A 15,753-nucleotide genomic window follows, 5' to 3' on the forward strand; every position below is an offset into this window, starting at 1 on the left:
CTAAGTCCTAAAGAAAAATCCACCCCTTCTGGGGTCTTCAAGTCCAGAACAGTCTTCCACCCCAGTCTCAAGCTGAGTAGAACCCTTCTTTTCTGAGGATCAGTCTTCTCTTCAGACTTCAAAACAACCTTCAGCCTGCCCTCTGAGCCCAACTTGTAGCCCTTCCTGGGCTCTGCAGTCTTCCAGCAACACTTGAGCTCCCTTCTTGTGCTCCTTTTGGGTCTGTACTGAACGCTGATTCTCCCTGGGTTTCCTACTTAGAGACTCCCTTCTTCCCTCTAGCTCTCCACAGGCGTCTGTCTTGTCTCCTTGCTGTCTCCTTCCTCCAGCCGCCTCGAGGCCTGCCTGTCATGTACTTTGCTCATTTTCTCCACCTGGGGAAGTGCACTAAGTATGTCTGGTGGGGGTGGACCCATGTCCCATGAGAGCCATTCATCCTGTGACATGACAATACAATGCCGCTTACTGACCCACCAAAGACCATTTACGCTACAGATCTCCGTGGAAACAGTAGCACATTGGAGAGAACTAACTTCTGCATTATAACATTCCTGTAACTTTAAGTGAATGCTTTTAACTAGTATTAAAAAAATCTTCTGAGACCTCTGCATACAAACACCACCAGTTCATTTGTTCCAGGGCAGCACTAGGGGGAACCACTACAATTTACATAAAATACTGCACAATTCACAGTTGTGTTGAAGAACCAACTGGTTAGCAGACAATGCTATGTATAAATAACACTATTGTTTGAATAATTATCAAAAGATCTAAATAACTGTATATTGGTGTTAAGCACACTTGTTCTCTCAGAACTCTTAACTTTAGTAGTGTTTTTTTACTAATGTTTCTCCATCTGTAATCAGCCTTGGTTTGGAAACTGTTAGGTATGGTGACAAGGTTCCAGGCCCATCTCCAGTATCTAGTATTTGATTCTGTGCAAAGAGTAAATAATAATCCTGTTGTTGCTATGCTGCTCCTTATTTTGTAGCGCTAAACCTTTACACCTTACTTCATACTCTGTTTTTGTACATCATTATAAACCATGTTAAATAATGAATGTTTGGATTTCTATCAAAGCTTTACTATGTGTGGGAAAGGGTAGTTTGTAATGTGGATGGTATAATTTTGTGTCTGTAATTTATGACAGCCTTGGTTAGATGTCCCCTTTATTTTTTTGTATAAATCCTAATAATAAGTAACCTACCAAAACAGGTTCAGAAAGTGAGAGTACTCTGAAAGGCTGAGGATTACAAGTATTCTTGGTACAGTATCTTGGAATATCCATACTAGATAGAACTAGTTTTCCTTATTTGCCTCTCTCACATCCATATGTTTCTAATAGTGTAGGAAAGTGGCATCAGAATATTTTTTTTTATTTTTCATTTATTTAATGTAAAGTCAGCCTTCCTTATTATTAGGAACCTAACAGCCACTCACAGGTGGGCATCTCACTTCCTTTCAGGCATGAGGAGGTGACTAATCTACATTATCATGAGGGAGATTTACAGCTTGTCTTGGTATCTACATACAGCGTGTAGATCTTGGGGGTTTTTGAATACCAACGCCTTCGTGCTATAAATTGTAAAATGAAGTGTAAATGGAGCCAGACATACATGATTTATGGAGAGAAAGAATTAAGATTAAATAGAATTTGGCTAAATGACTAAGTGGGGTTGTGGGAGACATAGCCCTACAAATATTGGAAGGGCAATATACCCCAAAATGAGATGGACTGTTATTATATGAATTGCTGCTCTGCTAAGGGTTAATAGGGTGAAAAAACATGGGTTGTATATCAGGAAGAGCTTGCTGATAATGAGCTGTATTACACTGTGGAACAGTTTCCCAAGGAAATGGCTAGAAACCCGTTGCTTTTTAATCACAACACTAGGACAGAAACTGTACAACAGAGACCACTCCTACATTGATGGGAGACAAGCAAGATGGCACACAGAGAATTCTCTTCCACTTCTAGGTTGTATAAATGCCAAGATGGCTTTAGGAGAGGAGGATACATCCCCATTGCACCAGCCCCCGGTTTCTGCTGCTACAAGAGCTGCTTTTCCCTATTCTGAGATTTCTTAATAGTGTAGTATGTAATGGGGTGTGTTGTGCCTCAAAACTAGAGAGTAGCCAGGATAGGAACATGTTTGGGCAAAAGGCTGCCTGACTGTCGCATTTGTTTTCCTGGTCCCTCAAAAGCAATACAGACCTTTCAGGTGTTTGTGGTAGTGTAGGGAGGGTTAATACAAAAACTTTAATAGGCTGAAACTAGATTTTATTCTCATGAGAAGAGGAAGCTAAAGGTCACTTTTTGCTTAAAATTCACTTTGTACAAGTTACATAACATTAATTTAGGAGCTTCATGACGTGATTTACAGCTGTGTATGCCAATTGGAAAAATGTGAGTTACTTAACTCTTGCTCCCCTGTTTCTTTTTTAGACCTTTTAGAAAATTGGATGACAAAGGCTCACTCCAATGGGACAAAATAAACAAACTAGAAAAGGGAAAGATCTACAAACAGGTAAATAAAATATAAAGTCTTGTATTTCCTTTGCTCATTACCTCTAAAACCATAGGGACTAATATAATTCCTATGTTCTCAGCCTGGTGAAAGCTTTTTTTTTTTTTAAGCACAAAAGCTGTACAGTCTTGGTGATATGAAAAATAGCTCATTTGAATATTTGTGAGGGCTGGTGTAATAGGGGTGTGAAACACAGGAGTACTCGTGAGGGAGTCCTGGTCCCAGTTACGTGACAAGGGCAAGTAGGCACATTGCATGGGTCAGAATCCACACACACCAGTGGCGACTGTTACAGATGGCATCTTCCATTCCTTTTTTTTTTTTTTTTTTTTTCCTGCTCTCTCTCCATGGAGATTCCCATGGTGTTCAAGACTCATCCTCTCCCCTTCCCTCACCTCCACTCTCAGACACTTTCAGTATCTCCAGTACATCTGTCAGATCTCAGCTGTTATGCTTTTCTTCAGCTCTTTAAAACGGGGATTCTTCTGTTCTAGAGATAATAGGTCTGAGACCCTTGCAACTGCAAGCACTCAATAGATCATTCCTAAGGCCTGTTCTAAACACAGTTGTACTTCTATAACTAAAGATGTGACTTTTTAATAACTATTTAGTTAAACCAATATAACATTATATGGAGACTTTCTTAAATCAGTTTAAACTTGGTTTATATCAGTTTAGCTTGTGCCTGTGCACTTAACAGATGCAAACTGAACTGATATAACTAGTTGTATAAGAGTCCACATACAGAAGGTACATTGATTTAATAAAACCAGTGCGCCTTCTGTGTATAGACTTGTCCCAAGAACATCAGAAATTCTTTCATCTTTCCCTATTTCTCATGTGAGTTTCTCCTTGAAAAGCAATAAGTGAAACAAATATCTAAGATAGCAAATAAATTAAAAAGCAGTCTTTTTGTTCTGTTTCATGCATGTACCAAAGTTGGATGCTGCTCTGTTCTTCAATAGGCCTTGTACTTAATGCATTCTTCAGAGAGAAATTCTCCTTTTCTTGGTTATACTGACAAAAACCTCATTTTAGTCAATGCTATTGTGTTAATGTAATAGGAGAATGTGACCCTTTGTGTATTTGAGTGACTGAGTTTCATTTGGCTTCCGGTTTTTAAATACTGCAGACTTATGCCACAGGCTCTGTAGTACAGGATGGGAGTGGTGGCAAAAAAAACAAAACCTTTAATGGCATGGCTCTCTTTTGATTTGACAGGATTTTTAATCTTTGGTGTTGGACCTCAGTGGCAGGTACTACTTGTATATATCTCAGTTCTGAGACTCTGTGATACTCGGTTATTGCACAGGCCAAAAGCTTTCCATCACTGCTCAACTTTTACGTTTTCCTCCCTATTGACTAGTAGGGAGTGAGTTTGGGCAAAGGTCAGTAACAGCCTTGTCTAATTGCTTTAGCAGTAGACTTGTGAATTAGATTCTGCTATTATTTCCAAGGTAACTGCAAGCAGAATTTGACTTCATTTGCTTTCCTTGCACAGGAAGAAAGGAGAACTGGAAAATATTTGTTTTTTATTCCAAGAGTTAATTTCAGTAGAGCATTTAATACTTAATAATGGGTTAAGGTGTTTCTGGTAATAAGCAGTGTATATGAATGGTCAGTAGCGTTCTCTGCTTAACCTTGTAACCTTCTTGTAACCCTTTAAAATAAAGATTTGTCTTTTGGTGTCTGGAATCTTCCAGTTAATTTAGCGGGAGTGTCTGATAGTCTCCATTATTCCCTTAGCTTTCTTAGGCAGCAAAATTGATTCATACCTTTCCCAATTACTGGATTCTCCCAGATGCCCTGATGGTGCTTATAAGGGCAATTGGGAGCTTGTGCAGTCCTGCTTGTGGGCGGGGGGGGGGGCAAGATTCAAACCCTTCATGCCAGAGACCTGGTACCCAAAGCCATTACGCTAATCTGAGGTCAAATGACAGCTTCTTTTTAAGGCTCCTGTCAGTGACTGATGTAGTCACTGAGAGACTGCACAAAGTATGTTAAATACAAGTATTTTGTTAGCAGTCTCTGAGTATCATAAAATGGCTTAAAAATATCTAGCCCTGTATTAGAGAGATTATTGTTAGCCTGGCTCAAAACTTAAGTTACGCAAAAATACTATCTGGCAGAAACAGTCCAATCTCCAATCCAGTTTGTTATCCAGGTTACGTGTCCAGAAAAGTATATAACTGAGCACGCTTTCCTTATGGACTCTTTGTGTAGCGCAGGGGCTGACACACCGGACCCAATTATCAAACTCTCCAATTACCTAGAAACAGACTCTGCTCAGCTACATTGGATGAAAAGGGCTTGTTCCATTGTAACTGAGAAGAGGAGCATTTATCCTCCTGCAGAATGGATTATATTTTACACATTGCATCTTTTGCTACTCGAGGAGAAGGTACTGCCTTTGAGGTAGGTATTAACTCAATCTTACATGTGGTTACAAATATAGAGATTTCTGACTTTCCCAAGGTCTCACACAGTCCCATAGGAGAGCCAGAAATAGAGTTCCTACCTCAGGCATGTTGTGAGAATGGCTTGTGAATCACTTTGAGATCATCTAATCCAAGTAGTATTCCTAAATCCTACATCTGCAAGAATCTTCCAAGTCGGGGGTTCTCATGCTCTGGTCCATGGACTATTATTGATAGTGTACTGAGGTGCTTACTCTCATTATTTCCAGCACTCATTCACAGTAATCAACCAAAAATTAAAGTATTTTCCTATTTTCTAGTAAGCTGTTACACTAGCCATGGTGGTGTCTGTTTGCAAGTGGTAAAAAGGATGATTTTTGCACGAATAAGAGGGAAGTGTCTACAAGACCACCTTCCTACTAAAAAGATATCCATCCTATAAAAACTGTCTTAAATATAGCAAAGCACATTGTCTTGCATCCTGATGATGCTGTATAGCTTTTGCAAAGCTTTAGTATTTATACCTAACAGCATGATTAAAATAATTTTGCCTTGTCTGTACGTTACTCATGCAATGCGATTGCAGATTTCTTCTTTACCCAGTTGAAAATCAGATGCCTGTGCTGACAAACTACTTGGCACCTTAAATACTGTGTTTTTTCAAAATGCTCTCCCTCTGGATAATGGGATAGTTCCCTTCCTAATGAGGATATTGTGAGGATTGACAGATTCAAAGCATTACACATGTGTCTGAGAACTTAAAGAAAAGTAGGTGGACAGGGAAAACTGGCATCCCTTTCTTTATTCAGAGCCAGACTCTGACATAATGGTCAAGTGCGGCGAGATTTGAGGTTTGCATGATTGTGTCTGTACTCCATTTCCCAGACAATGCTATATTCCCATCAGGTTAGTACCCCCTTCTGTGTAAATAAGTACACTCAGCCCTTCCTATGCCCTGATCCTGGGGAGTGCGGAGCACTCAACTCCTGCTCATGTATCTTCTCAGGATTGACTCCAAAGAGAGCAAACCCCTCAATTTTTCTCTGTTTAGCAGATTAGGAAAGTCACAGAAAGAGCTGAAAAGCACTTGACTCTGTCTAATCTGTCACTTACTTTTGAAACCAAACTTTAATTAGAATTGGCCTTTCTTTGCTTTCTGTGGAGGCCATGTTAGTGAGTGAGAAGTGACGTCGGCAATGTGAGAGCCTAGTGCGGGAATTATAAACCAGTTTCCAGCCTTCATTAATACAAGTTGGAAAGCCAAAGTAAGCGCTTTAACAATGAATAGTATAAATTATCAGGCTCAGAAAATGAGAGATGAAGAAAACTGTTGCCTGTTCAGTCCACCCCCAGGGGTAACTGCAGGATGGTTACTGACTTCTTCTGATTAGTAAGATAGCAATTTAAATACAATTTACACTTAAAATACAGCTTCCTGCAAGTTCCCAGGGTAAGCACTATTTCCTGCCTTCTGTTAGCTGGTGATTACAAGCTAACCACAGAAATAGCAGACTCCTAACAACATACAGTAGGTCATGAGCTGTCTGAGGAAATGTTCAAACTCCATGGAAAAGTACAAATGTCACTCTTGCAATGAATTTTAGCTCTGAGAAAATAAACTGAAATATCAAGTGCAAATTGCTGGACAGCTCTAGATTTTGAGTAATTGGCCATTTCCTGTGACTGGACAAATAGCCAGGGATTTAGTGGGGTTGCCAGTGTAGGCGTATGCACAATGCAATGGCTAACTGGCTGTGGTAGTGAGGAGACTAGTCAATGCAATCTTCTTGCTCTTGGAAGCTAGCCCAGTGGTAGTTTGCTTACCAAGATCCTTGTAGGCAAGTGGTACGACAGTTGGCTCATGTCATGGAATTGCTTCATCTTCCATTGCAATAACAGAGGCTCTTTCTAACCCCCTGCCTCCTGTTTTCTCATTTCTGCAAATCAAACCTTCCTTACTACGTAGTTGCTACAGGTATTTCCCAGCCTAAGTCTGCTTGTTTCTTTTTACTAACCTATGTCTTCAGTTATCAATCTTAAAGTTTTATACTGCCACCCGTCACCATATCGGAGTACCTTTCACATAAAGTAGATTGGCAACAGCTTAGTCCCTGGCAGGATTCATGCAGAGTTTGTCTTCTTCCTTTCTAGGTTATAGAAAGTTTTTGCTTCGAGAAGGATGTGGGGGTATTTTGGTGGAGGGAGGGTGGTTGATACTCTGTGTGTCCTTCTGATTATGGCAGAAAATCTCTTTCAAAGAGGAAGCTTTTGCAGCATTTCCTAAAGATGAGTACAGATTAATCTTGCCTGAGATGTTCCTTCTACAGCCAGATCTCCCCCCTTCCCCCCCTCAACTGAGAATGCTTTTTCCCCAGTGCTCTCACGTCTTGTCCTTGGCTTCATGATCTGTATTGTCCCAGAGGAGTAAAACTGTCTGGGCAATTCATAGATAGCAATATGGTCTCTAGTGTAGCTGGGACCCTTACTCCTGGGGGAATTCTGCGCAATGCAGAATTTGCAGAAATTAACATAGTGTGGGTGGAATTTCTTCCCTCACAGAAATGGGTTGCAGTGCTCCTGGCTGCCACTAGGGGAAGGGTTGTGGGCTGTGACTGGGCTCTGGGAGGGATGGGGTGCGGGTATCTGGGCTTGCGGAGCCTTGTGGCTGGGCTCTGGGGATTAGTGGGTTCGGGTGTATTGGCTGGGGGAGGGGAAGGATTGTGGGTGTCTGGCCCCCCCATCTGGACTCTGGGGGGAAGAAGGGGTAGAGAAACAAGAACTGTGTCATAGGGGTTTCTTTAAAACTCTACTCCTGGGGGGATTTTTGTGTCTGTATTGTCATGGACATACTTGCTGACAGATATTGAAATAAATTACCAAAATAATTGAAACTGGCATGATTATGTAGTGTTGGTTTTTTAACAAATAAAATTTGCAGAGTTTTAAAATATTATGCACAGAATATTTAATTTTTTGGCACAGAATTCCCCCAGGAGTAGGTGACCTTAGGTCTGCGGCTTTAAACTAGCATTGTCAGCCAGCTAGGAGCCACTGGTTGAGGATGCACTAGGTTGCAAAGCTGCCAAAAGCAAGATGTTCCAAGGGCTCTCACAAGCATAGCATGAGCAAGATTTAGGATTAGAAATGTACTATACCAAATTGCATTTCTAAATTCTTGACCTGCTTTAAAGTGCATGAGGCACTGTTTTAGGGTGACCAGATGCTAAGTGGAAAATATCGGGACTGCCGCAGCGGGGGGGCGCCTTTTTAATTTACACTCACCTGTCCGGGTCTTCGGCGGCAATTCAGCGAGGGTCCTTCAGTCGCTGTCTGCCTTCGGTGGCATTTCAGCAGCGGGTAATAAACCTTGCCGCCAAAGACAGAAGCACCTGCCGCCGAAATGCCACCAAAGACAGTCAGCGACTGAAGGACCTGCCGTCGAAGACCCGGACGGGTGAGTGTTTTTTAAACCAAAGAGGGGAAAAAAAAATATCAGGACAATAGGCGTCTCGACCGTACTTCGGTCAGGTCGCGGGACAAACTCCTCAAAATTGGGACAGTCCCGATTTTATCGGGATGTCTGGTTACCCTACACTGTTTTGCTGTTACAGTAGCAAAATTAAAGTCTGGACTGCTGGGCTGCCTTGTTAGTACTGGAAATGACTTTGGGCAAGTCATTCAACTTCTGTTCTCCATCTGGGAGATGGGTGTAACACTCTCATGGGGCTATTGTGAGCTTTTAATAGTCTGTAAAGCATTTTGAGACTCTTGGAGCAGTATACAACAGGATTATTACTCAAGTCCTCCAGTATTGCTAATGCTGTGGCATGGGGCTGGGTCAGGTTTTTGTAATGATGATCATGGGACAGGAGGGCAGTCCAGTATGTGTGCAATATGCACACAGGATGCCCAAATGGCTGATTAGTTTGGCCAGCAGCTCCCTGTGTTTTTGTTACTGCAATAGATTGTGCTGCTGGAAGAATCTAATACTGGGTCAAGGAGTAAAGCTTATTCCAGCTTCAGTTTAAACAGGCATGAGGGTCAACATTGCTGCAGTGGGTGCATTTGACTACTTATTTTCTAAAAAGTCCTGTTTGCTTTGTGACTTTCAAGGGAAACTGGAATCATACCTTCTTCCACTCCTCCTGAGCAAAGATGGGACATTAGGAAACGTTCAGAAACGGGATTTTTTTTTTCTCTTGAGTTGCAAAAGCGTTTTGGCTTTCAGACTTTCCGCCTATGAATATGGATGTTCTTTGTGTTGGTTTTGGATTTAAATCAGTTGTAAATTCAAAACCATCTAAGCATGTTCTAATACAAGGGATTGAAATGCTTACCTGAATGTTGCTGTTAATGCAGCCAATTCTGGATTAAACAATATTGTCTGGCACAGCAATGGGGGAGGGGAAGGAGGAGAGATTCTTTTCAATAGATCCTTGATAAACAAGCCTTTTATAACTTGGGATTTGAAGCAACATCTTGGGTTTCCCCAATATTATTCTCTGTTCTGGGGTCATTTTATTTTAATATTTTGATCTCTTCCTCCCTCCTACCGTGTCTTGGACTACTAATTCTGTCCCCCCCGCCCCCCGTTTCTCCATGCCTCCCCTTCCCCCCCCCCCCCCCCCCCCCCCCCCCCCCCGCTCTCTTGTGATTTCACTCTCCGGTGTTCTCAGAAATCATACCTCCTCTCATGCTCTTCAGTGCTGGTGTAGGGTCTGTTTTTTCCTGCTTCCAGGAGACTGGTGCCTATGTTTACCCTTATCTCCCCAGCGGCAAGTGCACCAAAAAGCCTTGAGTATCTCCTGACTCTTTCCTCCCCGGAAGCGTGAGGAAAGGCTGCTCCCCAATCCCATTCCATGGAAACCAGGGAAAGGGGTGGGTGAAGAACTACTTTCACCTACGTGGAAAGAGCAGGTTTTCTTGTTAGCTTTTCCCTTGAGGATCCAGGGGAAGGAGTTGCAAGGTCTGTGTGTTCTCTCCTCCTCTGCTTCCCCCCCCCCCCCCCACCAGTGACTTTGCTCAGGATTGTTCTCTCTTCTGACTGCTAGGTCAGTCTTCTGCAGCTACTCACAGGTCGTTACCTGAACCAGCAGGGAACAGCACACAGACCTCTGTTTCTACAGTACTGAGGCTTCTCCCTTTCTCATCCCACTGCCCCACACCAGATTGTGCTTAGAGCATTGCAGGGCAGGGTCTGAATGGTGCTGTTACCCACAAAACCGTAAAAGCCTTGAGAAAATACACAGAGGCAGCTGTTAAGTTCAAAGGCAAAACTGACATTCTAACCAGCCATTGTAGTGGTTTGGGTAACCCCTCTTCACTATGGCACCACCTTGCAGTTCCAAACCATTTTGTAGGGTCTCTAACTTTTCTACATTGCAGCCACCAGTTCCTCAAGTACTGTTCAGGCTTGAGGGAGGAGAGGCGAAAGAGTTGAAAATGATCTGGATGCTGCTCGTTAGTTGTTCTGTCTAAACCTTTTGCAGCTGTGTTTTAAAGTCTCTTATTTCAGTATTGGGCTAGAAGTGGAACCAGCTTCCTCTCTAGCATGTTGGAGACTGTCTTGTTGGGCATCAGCACCATGAATGAAAGGCCAGTTTGTAGTCAGGGCTGGTCGTAAGCAATCTCCGCATAAGAAGAGCGCTTAAGCTAGATTTTTTTCCCACTTGGAGTAGTGATGAGAAAATGGGCTTTCAGTACATGACCTGGCAAATGATCTTTACCTGCTTGTTAAAGACCTTATTTTTGCCACACACATAATTGAGTAGTAATGATAAAGACTTGAGGCATTTCCTGAGGAGGGCCTATTTCTGTACCATAGGCAATCAGTACCAAGTGGGCATTGAGCCACAGAACCCCTGCGCCCTGCGTTTTCTGGGGTTGCTGCAGGGCAAGAAGGGGTGGAGAATGGGGAAGAATCTATAGGCTTCTTTGCAGGCATTGTCATCACTAGTTAGGTTAAAAAGTTAATGGGGTTTATGGATGATAGATTTGTAGAATAAATAGTACAGTAACAGATGGATTTGAAAAGTTAGCTTCAATTGGTTAATATAAATATTTTCTTTTGTTTTTTAAATAGTCTTGGAACCAAATTGTATCCATATGTAACCATATGATTTTAACACAGTGGTGTTCTCACCCTCCGTCCTCTTTATATTTGTTGCACTCGCTTCTTGCCTTTTGTCTGACATTCAGAATGTCAGCTCTCTGGGGTGGGGGGGATTGCATTTTACCATGTGACTGTTAGAGCCAGATTTCCAATTAGGCACAGTAGGCATGTGCCTCGGGGTGCCTAAAAGTTAAGTGGGTTAAAAGTTTCATTTTTTACTGCAAAAACACAAAGGTCAGCTGTAGGCGGGGGAGGAGGGGAGGCGCGGCACTGAAGATGCTGTGCCTAAGGGCGCATAAGGTGTAAATCCAGCCCTGCTGACTGTACAGTGCTTATGACATTGGAGCCCTGACTGAGACCTCTGGATATTGTATGTTCAGGGCATTTTTTTTTTTTTAATTTAGGCCCAGATCCTCAAAGGTATTCTAGGCTCTTCAATTGATTTCAATGATTTTAAGTTAGGAGTCTAAACACCTTTGAAGATCTGAGCTTTTAAAACCTAAAGAGAGGATTCTAACAATTACCCTAACTGTCTAACATACCAGATTATGAAGGTTAAATAAACCACCTTTCTGACATTTTCATTAAAATTCTGTTATCTGGTAGCTTTTGTCTTCCTCACATCTGCAGCTGCTGCCCATGTTTTCCTAATAACAAACTGTCACATGTACCTCTCTAATCGGCAGCAATTGCCAGAAATGTATAATAGCGTACGTGCTTCCCTAATAGATGTCAGATGGGGTTTGTCTAAGCTGATGTGAAGCCTGGAGGACTTTGCTTTTCCTTCTGACACTTTTCTGGCTTCTTAAAAAGTAAATGAGTTTATCCAGGGCACATGACTGGAAAAGCTTTCCAAAGCAAGTCATATTCTAGTTTGAGACGTTCTTGACTGTAGATAAAAATGTGTGTGGTGGAAGCCAGACAATCTGATTAGAACAAGGGCAAATTGCATAAAAGGAAAAGGTTTCAGAGTGATAGCCGTGTTAATTTGTATCAGCAAAAACAGTGAGGAGTCCTTGTGGCACCTTAGACCTGGTATATGCTGCGGGGGATCGATCTAAGTTATGCAACTTCAGCTACGTGAATAATGAAGCTGAAGTCAGCGTACTTGTATCGACTTACCATGGTGTCTTCACCGCGGTGAGTCAACTCTGCCGCTCCCCTGACGACTCTGCCTGCGCCTCTCGCCAAGCTGCAGTACAGGAGTCGACGGGAGAGCGCTCGGGGTTGATTTATCCGCGATAAATCGACCCCCACTGGATTGATCGCTGCCCGCCAATCCGGATGGTAGCGTAGACATACCCTGAGGCTACATCTACACTACAGGGGGGAGTCGATTTAAGATACGCAAATTCAGCTACGTGAATAGCGTAGCTGAATTCGACGTATCGCAGCCGACTTACCCCGCTGTGAGGACGGCGGCAAAATCGACCTCCCGACCTTCCCGTCGACGGCACTTACTCCCACCTCCACTGGTGGAGTAAGAGCGTCGATTCGGGGATCGATCCCCGGGAGGTCGATTTCTACCCGCTGATTCAGGCGGGTAGTGTAGACCCAGCCTCAGAGACTAACAAATGTATTTGGGCATAAGCTTTTATGGGCTAAAACCTACTTCATGAGATGCATGGAGTTAAAAATACAGTAAGCAGTATATTTTTTCACTCCATGCATCTCATGAAGTGGATTTTAGCCCATAAAAGCTTATGCCCAAATACATTTGTTAGTCTCTAAGGTGCCACAAGGACTCCTCCATTATAAAAGGGAAAGTATGTTAAATCAAAATTTTAAGATGCATTTTTGAAAAACTCCTCAAAAATGAGAAGCTAATAGGAAAAATTGCTCTGCTTTAATAATAATAATAAAAACTCTTCAAGCCACCTTTTTAATTTTCATGTGACCATTCTAGTGCATGAGAACCAGGAAGTGAAACTTGATGATAAAAGTGAAATTAAGTATTTCTACTCCCCCAGTTGAATGAAGTGCAAAATATATAAATGGTGCAAATACATTGACTTTTGAATGATATGTGTTTTAATACTTGATGGTATTGCCAAAATAACTCTCACTGGTGCATTATATTCTCAAAAGCAGCTAGTTCTTTTTGGAGAGATTTTAAAATATCTATATATTAAATTCTCATGTGAAATAATTTAACTTTACATTGTCTTATTAGGAAGTCAAGTTACTTTGAATATTTTGCTTTTTTGAACTCCTAGACAAAACAGTGAAGTGTCATCACTTGCAAAGAAAAATGAGGTGTTTGGTTTATAGTCACATTCTTGTTTGTTCTCCCTCTCTTTGCAGGGAAATTTGTTTGATTTTCTAAGGCTAACAGGTTGGCGTGGGTCCAAAGTACTTTATTTCGGTGACCATCTGTACAGTGATCTTGCAGTAAGTAGAACCATGTCTGCTTCTGTTTAATACCAACACTGCTGATTTTTTTGGGGGGAGGAGGGGTCTGCTGGAATTTAAGGAGGACTTAATTCTTGTCATAATTTTGTATCCTGTTTTTACTGAGATACCTTTGCATTGCTCAAGGTAGAACCCTCTGCTGTGGCTTTTTTAATTTAGTTTTTCTGTTTAACTGTGTTTTGGATTTAGTGGAATTACAATACTCCTATGAGAAAACAAAACCCTGTTGAACTGAATGGTGTGGCTGTGTGTAGGGAGAAGGTAGCAAGAGACCGAGTTTGTAGGAATTGCTCAGGTCAGTAGTTCTCAACCTTTCCAGACTACTGCACCTCTTTCAGGACTTTGATTTTGTCTTGCGTACACCAAGTTTCACCTCACTTAAAAGCTACTTGATTACAAGATCAGACATAAAAACACAAAAGTGTCACAGCACTGTAGTACTGAAAAATTGCTGACTTTCTCATTTTTACCACATAATTATAAAATAAATCTATTGGAATATAAATATTGTACTTGCTTTTCAGGGTGCCCGAGCCCCACCGCCCAGGACTGAAGCATGTAACTTTTAGCTTTGCAGGGCCAACTGTGGCATGGGGCCCCAGGCAATTGCCCTACTTGCCACCCCCAAACGCTGGCCCTCACTTGCAACCCCCACCCTCCCCCCCAACCTGTCCTGTGATGGTTGAGAAACGCTGAATGAGGCAAATATCTAGATGAGTTGATGTATCCCCCTGGAAGACCTCTGCATATCCCATGGGGTATGCGTACCCCTGTTTGAGAACCACTGGCTCAAGTGACAAAGTAGTGACTTCTGCATGGAATCTTTCCATCAGCAAATATTGGAGGACAAAGTGAGTAGAATGAAGCTATGACGTTACCACAGTGTTGAAGGAAAGAAAGCAGTGAAGGGAGATGGATGGGAAGATACAGTGGTGGTCTCCCTTTTTATGTTAATTGCTGCTTATGATTAGGGCTTTGTTGTCACAGAGGTCGTGGAAGTCACGGATTCTATGACTTCCTGCAACCTCCATGGCTTCTGCAGCAGCCGGTGTGGCTGACCCCAGGGCTGCCCAAGCAGCAGTCCCAGAGGTGGGGGGAGCAGCCGCTCAGCGGTTCCCAGCAGTGGTCCTGGGGCTGCTGGAGCAGTGGCTGGCCCTCTGGGGCTCACTCCGCCCCCACAGCGGCAGCAGAAGCAGCCGCTGAGCTCCTGGGCCTCAGCCTCTCTTCCCCCTCTCTCCCCCCCCACCCCCCCCAACCGTGACCTGTCCATGACTTTTACTAAAAATACCTGATTGAATCATAGACTTACTTATGATTACCTTAAGCGTACTTTCTATGCCAATATCTGTCGTTGATGAAGATATTGAACGGAGCCGGCCCCAAAACAGACCCCTGCGGAACCCCACTTGTTATACCTTTCCAGCAGGATTGGGAACCCTGAATAACTACTCTGAGTAAGATTATCCAGCCAGTTATGCACCCACCTTATATAGTAGCCCTATCTAAATTGTATTTGCCTAGTTTATTGATAAGAATATCATGCGAGACTGTATCAAATGTCTTACTAAAGTCTAGGTATACCACATCCACTGCTTCTCCCCTTATCCACAAGACTCGTTATCCTATCAAAGAAAGCTATCAGATTGGTTTGACATGATTTGTTCTTTACAAATCCATGCTGGCTATTCCCTATCACAAGGGTAGGCAACCTATGGCACGTGTGCCGAAGGCGGCACGCGAGCTGATTTTCAGTGGCACTCACACTGCCCAGGTCCTGGCCACCGATCTGGGGGCCTCTGCATTTTAATTTAATTTTAAATGAAGCTTCTTAAACATTTTAAAAACCTTATTTACTTTACATACAACAATAGTTTAGTTATATATTAAAGACTTATAGAAAGAGACCTTCTAAAAATGTTAAAATGTATTACTGGCACGCGAAACCTTAAATCAGAGTGAATAAATGAAGACTCGGCACACCACTTCTGAAAGGTTGCCGACCCCTGCCCTATCACCTTACCACCTTCCAAGTGTTTGCAGATGATTTCCTTAATTACTTGCTCCATTATCTTCCCTGGCACAGTTCTGTAGTTTCCTGGGTTGTTTTTCTTTTTCTTTTTATAGAAACAACATGCTTTCATATTGTTTGGCTGATACTCATGTTATCATTGAATTATGATTTTAGGTATCTCTGGTTTGTCACTGATGTTTTTCATAGATTATAAAGCCAGAAGGGACCACGTGATCATCTAATCTGACCTTCTGTATAACATAGGCCATAGGA

At 42.4% G+C, this 15,753-nt stretch overlaps 1 protein-coding gene across 1 annotated transcript in view; it reads left to right on the forward strand.

Annotated features, from left to right (window-relative positions):
* The window catches only part of NT5DC2 (5'-nucleotidase domain containing 2), a 66,011-nt gene that overhangs the window by 39,711 nt on the left and 10,547 nt on the right, over window positions 1-15,753 (forward strand). Inside the window, exons 10-11 of the mRNA XM_005310134.5 lie at window positions 2,447-2,528; window positions 13,362-13,448. Coding sequence (XP_005310191.2) covers window positions 2,447-2,528; window positions 13,362-13,448 — 169 coding nt within the window. The remainder of the gene's footprint in view (window positions 1-2,446; window positions 2,529-13,361; window positions 13,449-15,753) is intronic.

The sequence above is a fragment of the Chrysemys picta genome, chromosome 7 (genome assembly GCF_011386835.1).
Source record: "Chrysemys picta bellii isolate R12L10 chromosome 7, ASM1138683v2, whole genome shotgun sequence".
In the NCBI taxonomy this organism is placed as follows: Eukaryota; Metazoa; Chordata; order Testudines; family Emydidae; genus Chrysemys; species Chrysemys picta.